This window comes from Maniola jurtina, chromosome 12, assembly GCF_905333055.1.
Source record: "Maniola jurtina chromosome 12, ilManJurt1.1, whole genome shotgun sequence".
Taxonomy (NCBI): domain Eukaryota; kingdom Metazoa; phylum Arthropoda; class Insecta; order Lepidoptera; family Nymphalidae; genus Maniola; species Maniola jurtina.
In genome coordinates, this window is record NC_060040.1 from 7,797,038 (window position 1) to 7,817,509 (window position 20,472).

At 35.7% G+C, this 20,472-nt stretch overlaps 4 protein-coding genes across 4 annotated transcripts in view; 2 read left to right on the forward strand and 2 right to left on the reverse strand.

The window, feature by feature from the left end:
* The window catches only part of LOC123870388 (cytosolic purine 5'-nucleotidase), a 28,125-nt gene extending 22,944 nt beyond the window's left edge, over nt 1–5,181 (forward strand). Inside the window, exons 12-13 of the mRNA XM_045913674.1 lie at nt 1,320–1,439; nt 2,346–5,181. Coding sequence (XP_045769630.1) covers nt 1,320–1,433 — 114 coding nt within the window. The 3' untranslated portion in view covers nt 1,434–1,439; nt 2,346–5,181. The remainder of the gene's footprint in view (nt 1–1,319; nt 1,440–2,345) is intronic.
* An 893-nt stretch (nt 5,182–6,074) lies between these two features.
* On the reverse strand, nt 6,075–14,019 carry LOC123870382 (protein FRA10AC1 homolog). Its single transcript, XM_045913667.1, has 5 exons — nt 13,715–14,019; nt 10,103–10,383; nt 8,370–8,529; nt 6,993–7,229; nt 6,075–6,596 (listed from the first exon to the last, which is right to left on the reverse strand). The coding sequence occupies exons 2-5, from the start codon at nt 10,373–10,375 to the stop codon at nt 6,526–6,528; spliced, it is 741 nt and encodes a 246-aa protein (XP_045769623.1). The 5' UTR covers nt 10,376–10,383; nt 13,715–14,019; the 3' UTR covers nt 6,075–6,525.
* LOC123870378 (zinc finger protein 184-like) lies at nt 10,442–13,719 on the reverse strand. The gene has a single exon (XM_045913662.1). The coding sequence runs from the start codon at nt 13,614–13,616 to the stop codon at nt 12,642–12,644; it is 975 nt and encodes a 324-aa protein (XP_045769618.1). The 5' UTR covers nt 13,617–13,719; the 3' UTR covers nt 10,442–12,641.
* A 2,508-nt stretch (nt 14,020–16,527) lies between the features above and the next one.
* Nucleotides 16,528–20,152, forward strand: LOC123870379 (ribonuclease H2 subunit A). Its single transcript, XM_045913663.1, has 5 exons — nt 16,528–16,850; nt 17,587–17,816; nt 18,196–18,339; nt 18,718–18,865; nt 19,522–20,152. The coding sequence occupies exons 1-5, from the start codon at nt 16,706–16,708 to the stop codon at nt 19,782–19,784; spliced, it is 930 nt and encodes a 309-aa protein (XP_045769619.1). The 5' UTR covers nt 16,528–16,705; the 3' UTR covers nt 19,785–20,152.
* Nucleotides 20,153–20,472: the final 320 nt, after the last annotated feature.

The window sequence follows — 20,472 nt, forward strand, 5'->3', positions numbered from 1 at the left end:
AATCTAGAAAAATCGGTTCAGCCGTTTAAGAGTTATCAGCTCTTTTCTAGTTTTCGTGTAGAAAAGAAGGTTAGATAACCGTTAGGTTCATAATATTATGTCAATAGACAAATGTCAAGCTGTCAAGATGGACGTTGCCTAAATACATAATTATTTATTTGAAAATGATGTTTTGGAAAACTCAAATACTTTGGATCGTCGGGGGTGTTATAAATTTTTAATTTACACTTGTTATCATCATTGTTTGTCATCAGGTGAATAATAAATCTTCGAACCGTGGACGAGATAACTGTTTTAATAATACATTACGACGTATCGTTACTTAACTCTTTGGAACATTTCACAATATATGCGATGCGACGTGAAAGAGCCACATGCCCCACATTTATTATGTGGCAATGTCAGGCCTCAGGCTGTATCACACGTACATGGCCCCACAGCTAGGACAATTTTGATGATTTTTATAATATGAAATATATTATAAAAATTTTATAATATGAAATATACACACCTAATACCACAGTTTCCGAGATAGCGGGATAAATTGGTGGTTTTAACAACTCTATGTTATGTCTTCGCTCGAATTTAAGGAATGACTTTTATGGAGTTGATCATTCTATTTTTCATTGTATTCAGCCCGATCCGTCTAGTAGTTTGAGTTCAGTCACTCAGTTTTTCCTTTTATATACATATTTAGATGACCAGCAGAGGTGAAGGTATGAGAATGAAGGAATAGAGACTGCTCACTCAGTTGTTGCGTCTTGAAGTCTATGTCAATTAGTGCCGGCTAGAATAAACCATAATGACCAGCAGAGGAGAAGGATAACGAGAGTGAAAATGATTCTATTCCCAGGGGCGATATGGTTATTAGTCGACCTCTGACAAAATATAGTTACCAAGATTTTATGATTTGGATTATAAGATATCAGTTTAGATAAAGTAGTGTATGAAACTGTACCTACTTATTTCGGTAGTAAAACACTAGTGTGATACTATTGAGTATGGAAAACCTCGCCTGCGGCTCTGTTTTTAAACTCACACTCATGTTTTAATTACCTCTTGCGTAACCGTTTCATAAACTATTATTTTTAGGGTTCCGAACCTCAAAAGGAAAAACGGAACCCTTATAGGACGGAACCTTTATCTCGTTGTTGTGCCACGCCCGTGCACTCTAGCAGCACGTGCGTCGGTGTTTCATCGACCTCACCCCTGCCCCGCACCGGGTTAGCGCGGCGGCTGTGCGGATCTGCAGGCCTCCTCTGCCATCTCGATCTGTCGCGTAATATAACTTATGCATTAATTCAACGTGTGTTCTACAGGCGGGCGCGGGCGCGTCGGTGCCGCACGCTCGGCCCGAGACACCGCAGCGCCTCACGCACACGCACGACGAGGACTGCTCCGACGACGAGGACGTGTCTAAGGCACACAAGTAGACACAGGTGACGACTCATTGTAGAGAGATGGTCATTAGTGCTACTTTGGGCATTGACGCCCTCCCTGGCGCAGTGGTAAGCGCTGTGGTCTTATTAGTGGGAGGTCCCGGGTTCGATTCCCGGCCGGTTTGGAATTTTATAATTTCTATATCACTGATCTGGTCTGGTGGGAGGCTTCGGCCGTGACTAGTTACCAACCTACAAAGCCGTACCGCCAAGCGATTTAGCGTTCCGATATGATGCCGCGTAAAAACCAAAGGGGTATGGGTTTAGCAAAAAATGCCATACCCCTTCCAAGTTAGCTCGCTTCCATCTTTGACTGCATCATTACTTACCACCAGGTGAGATTGCAATCGAGGGCTAACTTGTATCTGAATAATAATTTTTTTAAATCGTTTTCATTTGGTGAACTAATTTTTTTTCTGCTCAGGTATTTCAAAGACGATTTGTCACGGCTGTAGGATAATTAAATGTAATGGAAAAAATACAGCTCTTTTTTTTGTTTCCATTATATCAATTTCAACCAGATGCTAAAATGAATAAAGTTTAGTTTTAGTTGCTAAGTATCATAAAAAGCTGCCTTGCTTAAACTCAGTAGGGCTGCATTATATAGGTACTATTCGCCACCTGATCCTACTCATTCTTCTTCGTGATCTTGTCCTACACTATGTGGGATCGCCACCACGACTTCTTCCAATCACTCCTGTCATCCGTCAACGATTATCCACCCCTTTTAGACTCATATCCTCTTTTACGCCATCCATCCAACTTTTCTTTGGTATTTTTTTCCTCTTTTAACCTTCTACATGCATATTTTAACATTATTCTAGTGATATGTTTTTCTTCTCTCTGCATTACATGCCCGTACCATACTCATTATTGTTTTAAAATGCGTTTTTTTTTCTATTGCAGGGTTCGCCAGACTACAGTCTCGGATGATCTATATGTATCGTCAATTAACAGCTGTTCTTATATTATACGTTACTGAGATAGGGTCTAAGGAACGTATCTACAAAAGTTAAATGGTTGTCGTTTGATCGTGCGAGATAAATAAATGATCAGTATATTGTTGATTATATTTTATTGATTGACTATAGATTTTGTTTTCGACAATCTTGTAAATACATATATCTATAAACATACCATGAAAATTGTCTACAAATTACCGGTGCACATAAATTTTAATTGCATAATATAACAAACAATGTATTTCGTATAATTTTATTTCTCTGAACTAAGGTGTAGACATACTAGATATTTTCAATAACTACGCAATGTTCATTGGTGCTTACGCAAAAAATGAGCATGCTCAACTTGAACAATAGATTACATTAGTAAGGTTCCAGTACAATAAACTTATTAAATAAAATTAGAACATTAGCAACATGTCATATGTTTTGCACATAAGCTAATCCTAAATTCCTAACTATGTGCCACATCTTAAATATGTATTATAAAATACTTAATGTTTATTTGTACGTTCATGTGTATGAATTCGCTTCAACGTTCATCCGATTGAGTTGAAACTTTGTACAGTTTGTGTTGGCACTTGCGTTAATGTGTCTGACATAGTACCATCAACGTACAGTATGTGGCGTGCACCACACGAAAGGCATTGCAACGCATGCCAGGCGTTAGGCAATGGTGAATAAGTTTAATTCTTTAGTATGTTGATATGTTATGTAGAGATTTCTAGCGAAACTCCTTTTTAGTGTATCTATACATAATACATATACAACAATTTTCTGAATCTTGCAAAATTAAATATAAGAGGAAAGTATATGGGCTAGTCAAATATAGAAATAACTCGACAGCGCATTTTTTTTAAACTTCATTTATTTTTATAGAAAATTAAAAACGATTAAAATTAGGCCTTGTCCAGAAGAGCGAATTTGCCGCGAATCATTTCGCGTGAACTCATATGCGCGTTAGCGAGGTAAGGACGCGAAAGCATCGCACGAATTTTAAATACGCGTGTAAATCACGTATAGCACGCCAGATTCTCGCCTTACGTGTACAACGCGCGTTGCTCGCGCGATTCGAGACACTATACTTTATCCACGGAAAGAAGTTAGGACTCTCTATTACGTAATCCCGTACAACAGCTGACAAAGTGGGAGTTTGTGGGAACAACCATTTTGAGAGGCCAACCAATCATAAACATGTTTTTAAAAAAACATCCGTTCTGTGACGACAACAGGCATTAAAATTTCGTCAAAACGTGTAAAAAAGATGTGTGTGTTACGGAATTCACTAAAACTAAACAAATATTATAGTCGTTTTGAGGCTGGTCATAAAAGTGATATTTAATATTTTCGTGATTGTTATTCTATGCATAGGTTCATTAATATTTCTTTATTAATTTTACATTTTTATGTTTACATGTGTATATAACTATGTACCTAAATATAATTTTTCTTATATTTTTGTTGTGAAGTAAAAATGTTTATAGTTTTGTGGTTCAGTCAACGGTCGTGCATTTTATTACTTTATTTATCAAAAATAATGGCGCTAATTCGGCTGTCCCCAAATCTCCAGGTACAAATTACTAAATGGGTACATGTATAAGATTATATAATCTGTCTTATAAAACTAATGAAAATCGCGTGGCATCAATAAAATTATTCTGTAAACATATTAACATTAAAAATAGTTCTGTTTAAAATGCTGTTTTCTGCTACGAAAACCTCCATAACAGAAAACAGGATTACTGTATAGAATTTTAAGCAACAGCATACGTAATAACAATGAAAACATTAAAGCAAATAAAGTATCAGATACGTTTATTCCTAGTTAATCCAAGAATACACGAGCTATTTGTCGTCATTTTCTTTTCACACAGCTTTTATAAACAGACTAACTATTTTTAGATCTGTCAATTTGTTTAGAATTTTATGTACTATCCAAGTTAGAGCAATTCTTCTATTACTTTACTTGAAATGTAATTTACTTGAAAATTAAACACAATAGGTATACCTACAACTTCAAGTGAAAGTAGTACCTAATAATATAAGAGCAAATGCACAAAATATAACGGTGTAGAAGCTAGTATCTGTTTAGTTATAGTGAAATTATATGAACTAAAGAAGATTCTTAAGGATCCTAAGGAAACTATTCAAATTGTAAAGCATAAAACTTAAGAATTCTCCTAATTACTTAGTCATTTCATATTGCTGATTCAGTTATACACAATCTCAAATCTAAATTGACATAATTATAAAAGTTATGTTATTCCTTTAAAACCGTGTTTTTACCATTTTACCTGCGAGAAAAAGATGGTTTTAATTCTGTCATTCTAAGGTTCATTTAAGGAGTGTAAAACTGAATGAGCACCAGTAGGAACACTATGAATAGAAGTAGGTATAGACACGATGAAAAAGACTTGTAAGGTGCTTGAACCTCGACATTATTTTGAAATATAAAAGTTTTTAATTTGGCCAGTACTAGGTTTTGATTTGGGCCTGTCCAAATGTTGTTTAAGAGATCGTATAGTTTATTTTTAAACATTATTATAACATGATGTTGACTGGATTACAATGAGTTTTACTTTTATTTAGTTTTACGATTGTATGGATGTAGATGTAAGTATAGGTACAAAGTATCACGAATGTGTCTAAAATTGATTAAACTACGTATAATGAAAATGTGATTGTTAACGTAGTGATTTTTTATCGATTTTTACTCAATCACACAAAAGAATGTAGCCGAGATGATAATATAGAATGTAATAAAAATAACATATTAAATAGAAAAGTATTTTTATTTTTCATCCGACGAAATTAACAGGGCTCTCTCCGTCACTCGTTTCATACAATCGTAGTTCCAATTTCATTTGAATATTAAGCAACCAAAGTCCATGAAATTTTGCAGACATATTCTAGAAACTAATATCTGTGTCCGTGGTGTTTTAGATTTTTCTAAAAATATGTAGTTTTAAAATTACAGGGGCTCAAAGATTTGTATGAATTTTTTTAAGACCGCGTAACTTTGAAACCGAATATTTTAACAGAAATCTGGAAAACCACAGACATAGATATTAGTTTCTAGAATATGTCTGCAAAATTTCATGGACTTTGGTTGCTTAATATTCAAATGAAATTGGAACTACGATTGTATGAAACGAGTGACGGAGAGAGCCCTCTTAATATGAGTAACAATCTATCGGTAATCTGTCAATAAGTTACTTATGCAGCATCTTCGTGCGCATACACACGGCGACTTCCATATAAATTAGATTCTAACGATCGCCGTCGACCGAGTTGCCGGGCGACTAGTCGACCGAGTTGCCGGGCGACTAGTCGACCGTGCGTAACGAATCTAAGGCTGAGATGTGTAGAGCCCACTAGCTTTGCTTAGACTTAAGACACTGTTAAAACGAGACAGCGATTACTGCTGCCAAAACCGTCTTGTTTTAACTGAAGCTTCTTAAGCCCTAATTCGCACGAGCGTTAAAAAAGCGTTGCGTTAAAACCCGGCGTTGCACTCAAAATACAAAGTGCGCGTTAAAAAAGCGTTGACGTGTGAACAGATACTTCGGAATGCATTTGTTCTATTTGAATGCTTTTTTAACGGACGTTAAAAAAGCTCTCGTACGAATGAGGCCTAAGGGCCGGCGCACATATGGCGGAGCGCAGCGCAGAGCATTTTTCACAGTCAAAGTATTATCGACATTGTCCTCATTGAAATAATATCTAAAATCAATTGTGCATCCGTGCGGATACTCGCGCAGTCCCGCGCGTGCTCGCGCATTCTCTGGTAGAAATCCGCGTAATGAGTCACGCGATCAGAAAACTTCGCGGGCATGCTTTGCACTGCGCTCCGCCATAATATGTGCGCCGGCCCTAAGTCTGAGAAAGATATAATAGATAATTAATCTATGGTCTGAGCTAAGTAAAAGTATATATATGTATATAGATATCTGCCTTAGGGCACAATTTCTAACATCAAGTAACTAATATCTGTGTGTTTAAGTAGAACTCGCGCATCCATGTCCAAAGTTGGGCCCGCTAACACGCCCACATCCGCGATTTCTAAGTGAACATAATTTTCTTCAACGGGTATGGCATATCAACTATCAACAATGTGAAATGGTTCACAATAACAAATCCTCTAAATAATCTTCAAATTCTTCTTCACGAGATTTTTCTTCGACTTCTTGAACTCCTAAAAACATTTCAATAAAATAAGTAAATATATTAATTTCAGCAGAATAATTAAGCCCTTATGATAAAATATAAGACTATATTTTGGTCTTTGCATATAGATACACCCATGATTTCTGACACCTAACGGCTTTTTATAAAAACAACAAAATAAATTATAGATAAATCATACCTACAGTAAATTGCGCGCAAAATAAGTAGTCCAATCTGAAGTTACAAAATCAAAACATAGAGTAAAGATAAACACACAAACCCGGCTGATTTAGGCCTGTTCAGATTGAACTACATAATTATTTTGCGCGCACTTTAGGTATCTATTAAGTTCAAGTTAGTAAGTTATAATACATATTTTAATAATTGTATTCTTACTAAGTTACTAATATAAATAGGTAAATACCTTTCTTCCATAATGACTCTTCACTATCAACCATAGATTCTGTAGTTGGATTGGAATTGGAAAGCTCTTGAGTTCCAGATTCAACCACTTCTGTCAATGCTTCGTTAACATTCTCATCGCTGTCACTTTGCCTCTTATCTCTACTCTTTCTCTTTTTCTTTTGACTCTTTTTTAGTCTTTTCACTTCGCGTTTTTTTGATTTGTAATTTAATTTTTCTGAACATTCTGGGCAGAGTCCTAAGAGAGAATTTTTTCTGAATTAATTAATTACCCACAAACAAGTGCAAAATGCAAATTATTTAGATAACATTGGCGACTAACATGATCGCAGATTTCAGCGACGAAAAAGTTACCGTGAAATTTCTAAACGTTAAGTTTGTTTGTAGTGTCTCTACATATAGGCACCAATACAGAAAAGTTTGATTCGGAAGGTAGACCAACAAAATATCTCAAATATTATATTATTAATCAAGTATATTATATTATATTATAGTATATATTATATTATAGTAGGTAGTTATTTTAAATCGTACACAAATTAGCCCTTGAGTGCGATCGATTTAAGATGGAAGCGGCTTAACCTACAAAGGTTATTTTTATTAAGCCTGCCCCATGCCCATAGATAAGACTTTTACGCAGCATGGGGCATGAGACGGGCCTGCCCGCGAAATTCAAATTTAATGTGGTTTTTCGCAATTTTTAAACTAATACGGCAACGTAGGCTTATGGCATTTTAATAGCGCCAATGGCAGTATCATCCTCACAGGTTTATTTAAAAATCTTTATTTGATAGGGTCCATTTTAAGAAATTAGCTATAGTATCGGCTAATTTGTGAGCAACTCATGTCAAACTCATTATTTTAGGGTGAAGCCAAACGGACGTAATTTTTTGAGTTGTCGTGCCACACGGCGACGCAAAATGAGTTGTGCGCAGTGTGGCACAAACTGGACTTTTGTATGACACTGAATGCAGCAGAAATTACGCAACCGAAATTACGCGACTGACAACTCACAAAATTACGCTCGTTTGGCCTCACCCTTAACTAATTTTAAGTAGTTAAAGATTTTTATGTAACCCTGTGAAGATGATACTGTCATTGTCGGAATTAGAATGCCATAATCCTACTTTGTCATATTAGTTTATAAATTGCGAAAAACCAAATTAATTTTGAATTGACCCGTCTCATGCACCTTAAATAGCTAGCCGTTACATAGTTGCTGGTAGAGTGGTACTTAATTAGCCACGGCCAAAACTTGGGAGGATTCGGCCATGGCCAATCCAGATCAGAGCCAAGTTCAAAATTGCTCAATGATTTGAAAGTTTGAACACAATATCTTTAGTGCTGGCATTGGATTTGTTAATAAAATGGAGCTTACGTAATTTCACGAGTGCATTTTTCTTCTCGTTATCCTCAACATACGCGAAGTTCACCTCCCAGGACTTGAGGCCCTGGTCGTTGGGGCACCTTTTAGCACCGCATTGGAACTGTCCTTTGCCCAGGACCACTTCTTGCTCGACCCGCCATCTTAATGCTACCTTGAAAAATGTTTGGATATTCTAATACTTACTTACTTACTTAAAATGCCTTTGGCAATAATACCTACCAGGTAAAGTTAGAGTGCGGGCATCGAACCCCGTACCTCCCGGATAGTCGATGTCTTAACCACTAGGTATACCACCGCTCATGTATACTTACCTACTATTTAAACGAGAATAATATAACATATTACCAGAGTAGGTCCCTAGTACATTTTTTTATTTATTTACTTTTTATTCCGATACAAGCTAGATAAGTGGCCCACGACTGCGATGTCACCTGATAGTAAGTGATGATGTAGTCTAAGATAGAAACGGGCTAACTTGGAAGGGGTAGGTATAGCAATTTAGTAGGTTTAACCCATATCCCTGATCTGTTTCTACGCGGCATTTTACCGGAACGCTAAATCGCTTAACACTAGACCAGAGACAAATTCTAAATCCCCCCCCCCCCCCCAAGAATCGAATCTGGGACTTCCCACTATATTATCAACTTGATACAGTGCAGAGACTGCACTCTGCAGCATGCAGGCGAACACAGCTACTTTTTATCACGTAAAAAGAAAGAGTTCTGACCTGACGGGATTTTAAAAAAAGTTAACTTCGCGCTGCCGAAATTGCGGGCATCACACCTTATAGTAATTTATAAATATCATCGATAAAGCCTTTAATCATTCGCGTGTAGTCGGTTGAAATAGGGAGTGGCACGGCAGATGTGCGATACATGCCGCGGTAGGTACGGGTGCGCTATATTTAGCCTACAAAAAGGCAGTAAGGCTATTGTTACTCTCCCCGATGCAACGCACAAAGGAAGGTCTCAGAGGCAAAAAAGGCAATTGAATTTCACAGGGGACCGTCCCCATCTCATCACCGATGCCTGGGGGAGAGTGTAGCACATAAATTATCTCCAATGTTGCCTTAAGAGCCGTTAGAATACAGCTGTGATTTCAAAAGATCCCACATGTGACGTGATCCGTGGGTATAATTAGTAGGTTCTATAACTAAATTATGCCTAGGTACCTACCTTGAAAACAGATATAGCTAGTATTTGTATAGGGACAAACGTAGGCTAGGCTATCAAGTACCTACAAAAGTATATTCGGTAGGAAGGTCTCCGCTTATAACAGCCTAAATATAACTATGTTTCTACCATGTCCGTTATAGACTTTGAAACCATCCAACCAATGTGCGTATGATAATAAATCTATGGATGTGCCCTAAACCGGTTTTATTAGAAAAAAAAGCAATAATGCGACGATGGTTTCAGACCACTAAAACAATGCAATAGGATTTTTTTTAGCGTAGTAGCAAACGCGGGTAGCCGCTAGTAGTAGGCTAATATATAAACACACATCTAACCCAAAAATCTCACCCTTCTAATACGTTTATTACCAAAGCTATTATCGTTATAATAGCTTTGGTTTCGGAAGTGTTTATTACCTAAGTAGCCATTTATTTGGCGGCTTGGTGTAAGAAACATACCTACCTAAGCATGGAATAGTGCTAATGCAGTCGTCTATAAAACCTACCGAACCTGCCAAGCATTTTCCTTAGTAAATACAAAGGCACTTACTTTATTCTCTTTATATCTGCTCAGATCACAGATACAATACTCTTTGAAGAGCTTATCGTAATATTTTTTAGCCAGTTGCTTTTCCCAAGTGTCGGCAACTTCGTCCTCCTCCCACAAGAACTTGTGGTTCTCCCTGATAACGTCAAGATCGGTTCGATCACGAGAGGTGTCCCGTTTTAGAAGCGCAGTAGAACCTTTGGCATTCAAACAATAAACATTAACTAGGTACTTATGCAACTCATACGGATTAAGATTACGTAACCTTGCCGACATCGCGTAACCTAGAACAAAGGGAAAATGAAATTGATACATTTAATTTAGATCATAAATAAAACATAATTTGCAACAAACAACTCTTTAATAAAATCGACAATTATTACACTTTCTATAAAACAGTTTAATTCAATAAAACTGATCTTATTCTAATTGTCATGATGAGTTTATAACAAGGTGCTTTTGATAAATATTTAAAACTTGCTGTTAAGGCATCAATAAATAAATGTTACATTTGTGCATGAGTTATTATATCTACTCTGAATATTATTGTCAGTCTTGTAGATTTTTGTGTATTTTCCATTTGGCTCAATGTAAACCCTTAATTCTATGAACAATTATTATTCATGCAACTAAATTTCTAATTATTAAATACAATAAATATATTAAAATGTAATTATTGCCTTACACTAAATATAAAATGTCAATATAAATTATAAATGGTATTGACTACCAATAAAATAGTAAGTGGCACAATTGAAACACTACATAGATAGCTTTGGTTTGATAGCCAATTTTATATCTTTGGAATAAGTTTTAGGACCAGCGCAAACAGGCAGAGTGGAGTAGAACCGTCTTTTTAACAACAACATAAAGTCAGCTTTATATACTTTGACATACCGTTAAAATTTGTATACTGAAAACAAAATGAGGACGCTCGCCGCGCTCGGGATTGCCGCGCGCTGCCGCCGTTAGGCCCAGTATCCACCAGAGCAGAGATGGGTGGAGATTAGCAGGCCAATCAGAGTATTGTTAAATGACGTAATATTTTTTTCGCATCATCTATCAGTTATCTGATTAGTCTGCTAGACACATCCGCTCTGGTGGATATCGAACCTTAAGCCAAAATAAATAAAGCTTAGTTTGAGTTGTTATCAAGAGATGCTGCGCTTCGGCTTTGCTGGTGTGCCTTGCGCCTTAAGGTGCAACAAATATTACATTATCATCTGAAACAATTGACTTTGTCATCACTTTACAGACATACATATACAATATGTACATAATAATTGACTTTGAATATTTAAATATAATTTCACTGAAGAACATTTGTGATGTTTGTCCCAATTATCTTCTCAATTAAGCTAGATATAATGTACTTAACTAAACTATTCTAATTGTTCAAGATGGCTAAACTAAATTATGATTCTGAGACCATTGTAACAGGAAATTATTTTAATTAGTGCCTCAATAAAATGCTAAACTATCATTTAAGTATAAAAATATGTTATCATTATTATTGACTATAAATCCAATTTGGTGTGTCTAGTAATTTTCATTACTATGAATTTTCTAACATCTAAGATATATTTGGTTTTGAATTGACTTAATAGTAAAATAGAATAGGCACATTAGACAAAATTATTGCTTTGGTTACAACACAGTTCAATAAGAATCACTTCAAACACTTATCTAAAATTTGGCAAAGATTACTTTACAACTCGGTAAACAAGACCTTGCAGTAAAGATTTACAAAAATATATTATTTATTAAAGCTCTCGAGTGAAGCAGGAACAATATTTTAGTTTGTGACAGTTCATTCCGATATATAAAAGGCCTCAACTTCAAAGAACTATTCATTCTTTTTATCTTATATAAACACTACAGTGTAGCTATCATAGAATCATTGGACATTTGACCCATATCCACAAGCTAAATATCACTTTATCATATCTAAAAAGGCAACTTTGGATCAAGATATGTGTGATAAATGATAATATATTAAAGCACCTGTAAAGGCATATTTTAAAATACAATAAAGGTTCCCAAACATGCATTATAAACTGCATAATATATAAAAACCTTATTCAAAAGCAACTACAGCAGCACACAGTGAGTATACTCACTCACATTACACACATAATGACTAAGCTATAAACTAGACTGTGAAATTTTCAATTTGGTATAAAACAATGTAAATTTTAATTAACAATTACAGGTATGACTAAAATTTTTGGCAATCAGAGAACTAGAAACAAGACTGTATGTAAAAAGCATCACACACATATTTTCACACGCAAATACTTTCACATGTGGCTCATTCTGTTGTACACAATCTCAAAACTAAACTAAATTGACAAATCTAAATCTGTTGTTCTCCATTTCTTAAACCTCTCGGCAGACAAGATTTAGATCTGAATTTAGTTAAGGGTACATTGTTTACAACAGAATTAACCACATTATCTGATTCTCATTCAAAAGAATTTATCATTTAATCATTAAAATTACACAAGTGATGCTTTTCACAGATGTTCAGACTATGTCTGAGTTATCCATGTGTTTTCTCGTGTTTCTTCATGTTGTCGGACCGAGTAAAGGCTTTGTCACACACACCACAATAGTAAGACTTTTGCTTGGTATGCACAGTCATGTGTCGGGACAGTTCACTCTTAGTTACAAATTTCTTTTCACATACTGTGCAAGCATGTTTTCGAACATTGAGGTGGAACTTCATGTGTATGGACAGTGAACTGGATTGTGAGAAGGCTTTATGGCACAGCTCACATACAAAGGGCCGTTCACCCGTATGCTTCCGTAAATGGTTCATGAAGCCTGTTTTCGTGTAATCCTTCTGACATAGATGACAAAAACTGGACTTTGAGTCTAACATTCCAGGGAAATGGCTGTTTATATGTTTCCTGAGCTCCCAGTAGCTGGGAAACTTTTCCGTACAAACATGACAGGGATACTTCTTCTCTTCGGTGGGTTTGGCGATGCAATGATGTGAAGATAGCAGTTGTTCACTGGTAAACATTTGGTTACATCGGCTACATGTATGACTAGCCTCCGAGTCTGTAGATAGGGTCACCTCCAAATAATTCTCGATAGACATAACATTCCCATTGGAGCTGTCACCGTCTTCGTTGTTTGTCTGAGGCGCTCGATCATTATCAGTTATATCTTTGGTATCCATTTTAACTAAAAAGTCTTTATAGTCTAGTAGTTCTTTTCCAGAATTGTTACTGTCGGGCTCCACGAGTCGCAGGACGGGCGATTCGCTCTGTTCTCGGTCCGAAGGCGTCTTCTCGTTATCCGAGTGTTCTGGTTTCGAGGATACGTTGTTGTCAGATTCCCAGCCATTCTCGACGATTTCCACATCGGAATCTGAATCCTCAGCACTCGAAACCGAATTATTCACTAAATGGAAGCCAATATCATCGAAACGCAACACGTTAGGTGGGAGTTTAACCCCCACAATAGCCTGAATCGCCTGCCATGAAAGCTCCTGGGGGTTGTTCTGCATATTATATCGCACTACTCTAACCTACAAACGAGTTTTAGGATATTACAAGGGGAATACATTTTACGCTAAACATTGTATTATAAAAAATACTGTTTTACCTGTTAGGTGCACGATTTTGGAAATAAATAAAGCAAATGACACTTTTATTCTACATCTAAAAATATTATGCTAACTGCACTTCACTGCTCTATGCTCTATATATGGATGCGTCTTTGTCTTTGTCATTGAATTTGATTTGAAATTGAATTGAAAACACAATCACTTGAAAGCGCTTTCAGCGCTTTAATCGGGTGCCAAGTTCTTTTCAAAACGAAGGATAGTTTCATTTTCTGCTTCCGCTGCTTTAATTTTATTAGGTACCTAACTACCTAGAGCTATCCGCGACAACAACTCCTCAAGAACAAGAAAACAATTGATTCTAGGCACAGCATTACCATTTTCATATTTATACTTTTAAAACAGCTGTCTGCACTTACCCTTGGTCATTAGTAATTCGATATTTAGCTAGGTACCAAAAAACCAGTCAAGTGCCAGTGAAACTTAAATACGAAGGGTTCCGTATCATCGTACAAGAAATCTCAACACAGACTCTCAAACTAGACTCACAGATTACAGACCAGTTATAACTGGATATTTAATGAGTTACAAACCAGAAATTTTTGTATTTGGTGTAACACGTTGACCCAATAGCACATATTGAATTAAAAATCCAATTAAATTATTTTTCAGGGGGGCTCCAGTACAAACATGAAAGAGGAGCCAAAAAAAATTTTTTTTCTTACCCTAGCATGAGGGGTATCATTGTTTAGAGCTCATTGAGTAGAGTACGAATATAAATATTTTATTTTTATCATAAAAAATTAGGAAAGTTGTCAGTTTTAGACCATTTTTGTGATGACCTTCACAAAAAACTATCTCAAAAACTAAAATTAAGAATATGAAATTTAGATATAAATTATGTACCTTAAACTATATTCAAACAACAAATACTGAAAAACAACGATTTATAAAATAGTTTGTAAGATGAGACCAAAACAAACGAACATTTTTTGGATTTTCGTTCATGGTTTATTGCGATGTTCTAGCTCGGACAAGTAACATTTCATGCACCCAAAATATGATCTTCATAAAATATGTACGGAACCCTAAAAGAGCGATGCCCGACTCGCACTTGAGCAGTTTTTTCCTTTACTTGAAGACATTCCCACCTATCTTTTATGATTCTAGGCCAATGCCAAGCACCCTAAATAGGTTTTAAAGAGAGACAACGAAGTGATCTATAAGGTCTCTTTACTTTTTAAGATCGGAACCCTAAAATTCATTCATTAGTGGATAGCGGCTACGGCGCTATTAAGCTCGGATGGACAATAACAACATCTAAGTAGGTAGTTATTAAAACAAGTAATCAATTTAACGATAACACAACAAATTAACGAAAACAAGTAAATATTATATTATAATAAAATGTGAACTCAATCCTATCTATTTATTGTGTTGTAGTTATCTACTTGAATCTGCTAAATTATAATATAATTACTTAATTAATATCAGGTAAATATAGAAATAGGAAAATGAAAGTTTGTACTCATTAAAAGTGTAATAAGCATGTAATAAGAATGTAGGTATGTACCTAATGTGTGTACAGGCACACTTTCACATTTATAATTAATTGTGCAAATAAATCAAGGATTTATAATGAAATTATAATATGTTGGCAGTTTCAACATTGATTTACTGCAGATGAAATAGAAAAAAAAATCCAAGTTTCAATTCATGATTTCAAATTAATATTGTATACTAACTCGAGTCTGGACTCCGTAGTCGCTTTCACAGGATACAAACCACGAATAATGGTTATGTGGTTACCCTACCCCCTGCTGAACGATTACAAAAAGCTGCATCAATCATTGCTCTAATTTCTATGGTTGTGATTGGCGGAATTTATAGTTTCTTGCAGCAACCATCTATTTTAGCCAATAGAGATGATTGTAATCTATGATCTATGATGTAAAATACTGTAGTTACTCTGTCAAACTTTATTATGTCCGTGTCGATCATTGATAAAGATGTCTATAGTCTATAATGGTGCCGCCAGACACTTGCGACAGACAACGTACAATAAGTATCGGTAAACACCCTGTTTAGTTTGCCTGCCAATCTTTATTTTCAAAGCTGCCAGTCGGATCGAACCAAGAACCAATGGCAAACTCTTCTAAGCGTTGTGCGTTTGCAAGTCATATAAATATGTCACAGCGAAATGGCAATAAGTCGGGAATTAGCCAACTCCCTCAATAATTAGTACTTTTCACGAACTAACTCCGTTTCGCTGCGATATATAGACACAGCCGTCACTACATTTACTGTTTGTTGCAAGCATATAGATCCGCCATAAAAAGGAGGTTCCTCTGGGTACCTACAAACATGGGTATTAGGTGGATGTTTTACTTTTAAGTTACGTAATTATTTATATATCACCACTATATCGTACAAATTTAACAATTTTGACCATCAAAAAGTACTCAATTATTGTACCTACTTTGAATAAATGATTTTGACTTTTGACTTTGACTTTGATGCGACGGGCGCGCGCTGTTAAAAAGTTTTTTTTTTCTCTCTCGTCTGGCTTTACAAAGATTAGCCAATGTCAAGTTTGTAAATTTGTAGGTAACAAGTTAATTAAACTATACAAGTATGGACCCTTTGTGCCGGCGCTCGCTGACATACGCACGGCACCCCCTTAAAACGCTTTCCAGTCAGTTTTAACAAAAAAAAAAAAAACACTAAAAAGGCAGAGCACGACCGCCAGCTACACATGGCTAACACCAACACAGACGAAGTCTGTTAAAAAGTTATAAGTACGTAGGTACGTAGAATATGACGCAGAATACATCTCTGCGCAGAATAGACTTTTGAACTTGTCATGTCAAATGTCAGTATGTAAATAAAAGTGAAAAAATTGGAGGGAAATGGGAATCTGAATTGAATTCTGATCCACTAGAATGTCCCTTAAATTAAATTCAGAAATCCACCACTAAACAAGAGAAGAAAATTTACTTAAAACTATTTCAAATAAACTTATTTTATTTATAATGAACTCATTAGAATCGCTGGAAGAGCACATTAAATCAAAAAATAATTTTAGTAAATTTAAAGTGAATTCTGAAGTGCCAGATATTTGTAAATCTGAGGCATGCATGCTTGGAGTCGACGAGGCGGGTCGAGGTCCAGTGCTAGGTAAGATTTTTTGCAATATTATTAACAGAAACCCTATTAGGATCATGTTTTGGCACTTCGGTTGTTGTTCTGAATTTCCTTACGTTCAATCACAGACCACCTGTGCATTCAATGTAAGTAATAATATTACTTAGGTACTTAATATGATCAGCTCCTTATTAGTGGAAGGGCATTCCGAATCAGTGGGAGATACACTTTACTATTTGAAAGCACTTGTAAAAGTTTATGTAAATATTCATTATTCTTTTGAGTTGTCATAACCTTGTACCATAAAGTTTGGAGTTTCACTTACTTGTCAATGCAGGTTCAAGTTCTTGGGTATGGTTGAAGTTTTGAATATTGCTTCGCTTTGCATTTTACAAAAACAGTTGGGGTGTTCTTTCTTTTTCCCCCAATACTTGCAGCCGCCAGATACAGCAGCACTTTTAAGACTCAAGTTAGAATAGCTTCCCCAAGGTGTACAATGTGTTTCCCTAGGTTGATGCTATGTTTTTGCAATAGAGCGGAGCAATAGCAAATTATGTGTATCAGTCTCAACAGACTTGTGGCATAGTTTGCAGATATCTGTGCCCTGGAATTTAAGGTTGTACACATGTCTTAGTGAGGTGCAAAACAGTTGGGGTACTCAAGTTTCATTCTGTCTTATCTTGTTCACTACACTTATGTATAATTTTATTTTGAAATAATAATCACATACATACATCTTATTTAGTAAGTTTGTATTTTTTTAATTCAGGTCCAATGGTGTATGGTGTTGCTTATTGTCCGTTAAGCCAAACAGATGTGTTGAAATCTCTTGGGTGTGCCGATTCAAAAGCTTTAACAGAAGAAAAGCGTGATGACATTTTACTGAAAATGCTTACAGATGAAAATGCACGCAACAATGTAGGATGGATTGCAGAAGTTATATCACCTAATTATATTTCTAATTCAATGTATAGAAGAGCCAAACATTCCTTGAATGAGGTAAGTACTTTTTCATTTATATTTCACCCACATTTTAGATATTTAAAGTAATTTCTAAAATAACATTAAGTAACATTGATTTACAGCTTTTATTCCTGATATAATTATTTAAAGATAGCCTGGCCTAGTTATGAGACTTATTTTTTCTACAATTATATTTTTACCTAAAGACTTCTATAATGCTAGAGTTATTATTGATCATGCAAAAGATCTCAGTACTAAGTGCTCCCCATACGGTCTACTGGATTAAGGGAAATTATTTTTTCTAAATGGGACTTGGAAACCTTTATATTCTGGACCATCCATCACTCCAATGTTTAATTTGTAGTTTAATATTAAGTAAGTATACAAAAACAATTTTCGTGTTTGTAAATTGCAGGTTTCGATGAACTCAGCAATAAGTTTAATCCAACATGTAATAGAGCAAGGGGCAAATATCACAGAGGTTTATGTTGACACAGTGGGACCACCTGAAAAGTATCAGGCAAAGCTGAGTGAAATCTTTCCTGACATCAAAATTACTGTAAGTTTATATTGACTTGTGATAAATTTCTCAGATGATCCCAAACACAACTATCCATCCTATCATATGCCATTAGGAAGTTCCAGTGCCCACCATCTCTATCTCATGCTGGTGAAAACAAAGCAATAAGTCAAAATTGCTATCCTGCCATATACTATTAGACAGTTCCAAAGTCCAGCTCCCACTTCCATCATCAGAGACACTTAATGGTACCATAATCATCTATTGTCATCCAAACCATGTGGGGCCTTTCAGTTGTTTTACCTGAATTACACAATTCTACAATTTCAACAGAATGACAACGTAACAACAAGTTGAATTAATAAAAAGTTTTTAAAAATAGTTTTCTTTTTATTTATTATTTATTACATTTTAAAGGTTGCGAAGAAAGCTGACTCAATCTATCCAATAGTGTCAGCTGCCAGTATAGTGGCCAAGGTGACCCGAGACCACGCACTCAAAGTGTGGCAGTTTCAGGAAGGACTGCAGATGGACCAGACTGAGTATGGCAGTGGATATCCAGGAGGTTTGTCTTTAAATTAATGCATACTAATTTTATAAATGCGAAAACATGTCTGTTTATCTTACTTTTTTAACCGTTTTCCTAAATCCAAACATAAGTAGTCCCGGGCATCATCTAAGTGCACTATATTTTTTAATGTGTCTACTTAAGAAGGCTAAATCACACTATCACACTAATATTATAAAGGAGGAAGTTTGTATGTGTGTGTGTGTGTATGTTTGTTACTCCTTCACGCAAAAACTACTGGACGGATTGGGCTGAAATTTAGAATGGAGATAGACTATACCCTGGATTAGCACATAGGCTACTTTTTATCCCGGAAAATCGCGGGCATCAGCTAGTAATACATAAAAGCAGATAAAAAACTTGAGATATTCTGGGACACGTGACAGAAGCAGTATTCTGTCTTGTTCACTCCTATGGGCAACAATACCCGATGTCCAGTCACTGTCACTGACATTGCCATAAAGCTTCCCTTAAAAAATTGGGAAATTGAGGAAATTTGAACTGATGTTCGCGGCCTTGACTTTTAGTTCAATTGATCACAAAAGTGACAATACAGGACATCACAGATGACTAGTGTCCAAACAAGTCCAGCGTACCATAACGTCGAATGGTTGTAAAATGGTATATCTTCATATACAGTTTGAAATTTTCAGATCCGCTAACAAAGAAATTTATACGGGAGCAAGTAGACCACGTATTCGGGTACCCTTCACTCGTACGATTCAGTTGGTCCACAGCTGAACTCGTGCTTCAAGAAAAAGCTGCAAAGTGCACTTTTGAAGAAGTTGAAGAGGATGGGAAAAAGAAAACCACTAAATCCATAAGCACATTCTTTTCACCCAAAAACGAGAAGAAAAGAAAGAGACATAAGTTTTTTGAGGAAAGACATTTAACAGTGGATAATGCTTTTGAATAGCATTTTGAATATTTTAAGTAATTATTCAGATATAGTAAGGAACACCTTTTGAATACTAAGGAATTATGTATAAGTAATCGACCTCATGCATTAAATCCATAGCACGTTCTTTTGACGCAAAAACGAGAAGAGTTTTTAAGAAATATCCGTGAACAACGCTTTTGAATAGCATTTAAAAAAATTGACATTATTCAAAAGATGGTGTGAATTCTGAATTGGAAATTCCTTACTAATATCATTGTAAGAATTTGACATTATTTTGCCAATAATTAAAAGTTATGGACTAAGTATGATTTCGAATAATAATAATAATTTTCAATTAAGGACATGATAATTATTCAGAAATAAATAAAAATCAATTCCATTGAGTCTTTCTTTTAATTTAATATTCTTTAGAATAGGTACTAATAATGTTCTTGTTTGAGAAATAAATTATTTATTTAGGTAGGTATAGTTCGCGACAAGTCGACATGACAATCGGGGCGTCCTCCCGCCTCGTACCCCGCTTGCCATGTCGACCTGTCACGAACTATAGGTAAACTCAAATATCCTGAAGAAATCATTCATTGATGAACTTGCAAATTTGACTTAACACAAGCATGCTCAAACTGGCAATTCTGATTAGCTCACTGAGTGAAAATGCATTGAGCAGTAGAAATCAGCTTTTAAATGCAATGTATGCCGATGT

What these genes read in the sequence shown, in the direction of transcription:
- LOC123870382 (XM_045913667.1), bottom strand. Translation starts at nt 10,375, where the DNA reads ATGTCGGCAAGGTTACGTAATCTTAATCCGTATGAGTTGCATAAGTAC. An exon ending in GCAGATATAAAGAGAATAAA is followed by an intron (nt 8,530 to 10,102) that starts GTAAGTGCCTTT and finishes ACATTTTTCAAG; the next exon opens with GTAGCATTAAGATGGCGGGT. An exon ending in AGAGTCATTATGGAAGAAAG is followed by an intron (nt 6,597 to 6,992) that starts GTATTTACCTAT and finishes AAATGTTTTTAG; the next exon opens with GAGTTCAAGAAGTCGAAGAA.
- LOC123870378 (XM_045913662.1), bottom strand. Translation starts at nt 13,616, where the DNA reads ATGCAGAACAACCCCCAGGAGCTTTCATGGCAGGCGATTCAGGCTATT.
- LOC123870379 (XM_045913663.1), top strand. Translation starts at nt 16,706, where the DNA reads ATGAACTCATTAGAATCGCTGGAAGAGCACATTAAATCAAAAAATAAT. An exon ending in GGGTCGAGGTCCAGTGCTAG is followed by an intron (nt 16,851 to 17,586) that starts GTAAGATTTTTT and finishes TTTTTAATTCAG; the next exon opens with GTCCAATGGTGTATGGTGTT. An exon ending in TGGCAGTGGATATCCAGGAG is followed by an intron (nt 18,866 to 19,521) that starts GTTTGTCTTTAA and finishes TGAAATTTTCAG; the next exon opens with ATCCGCTAACAAAGAAATTT.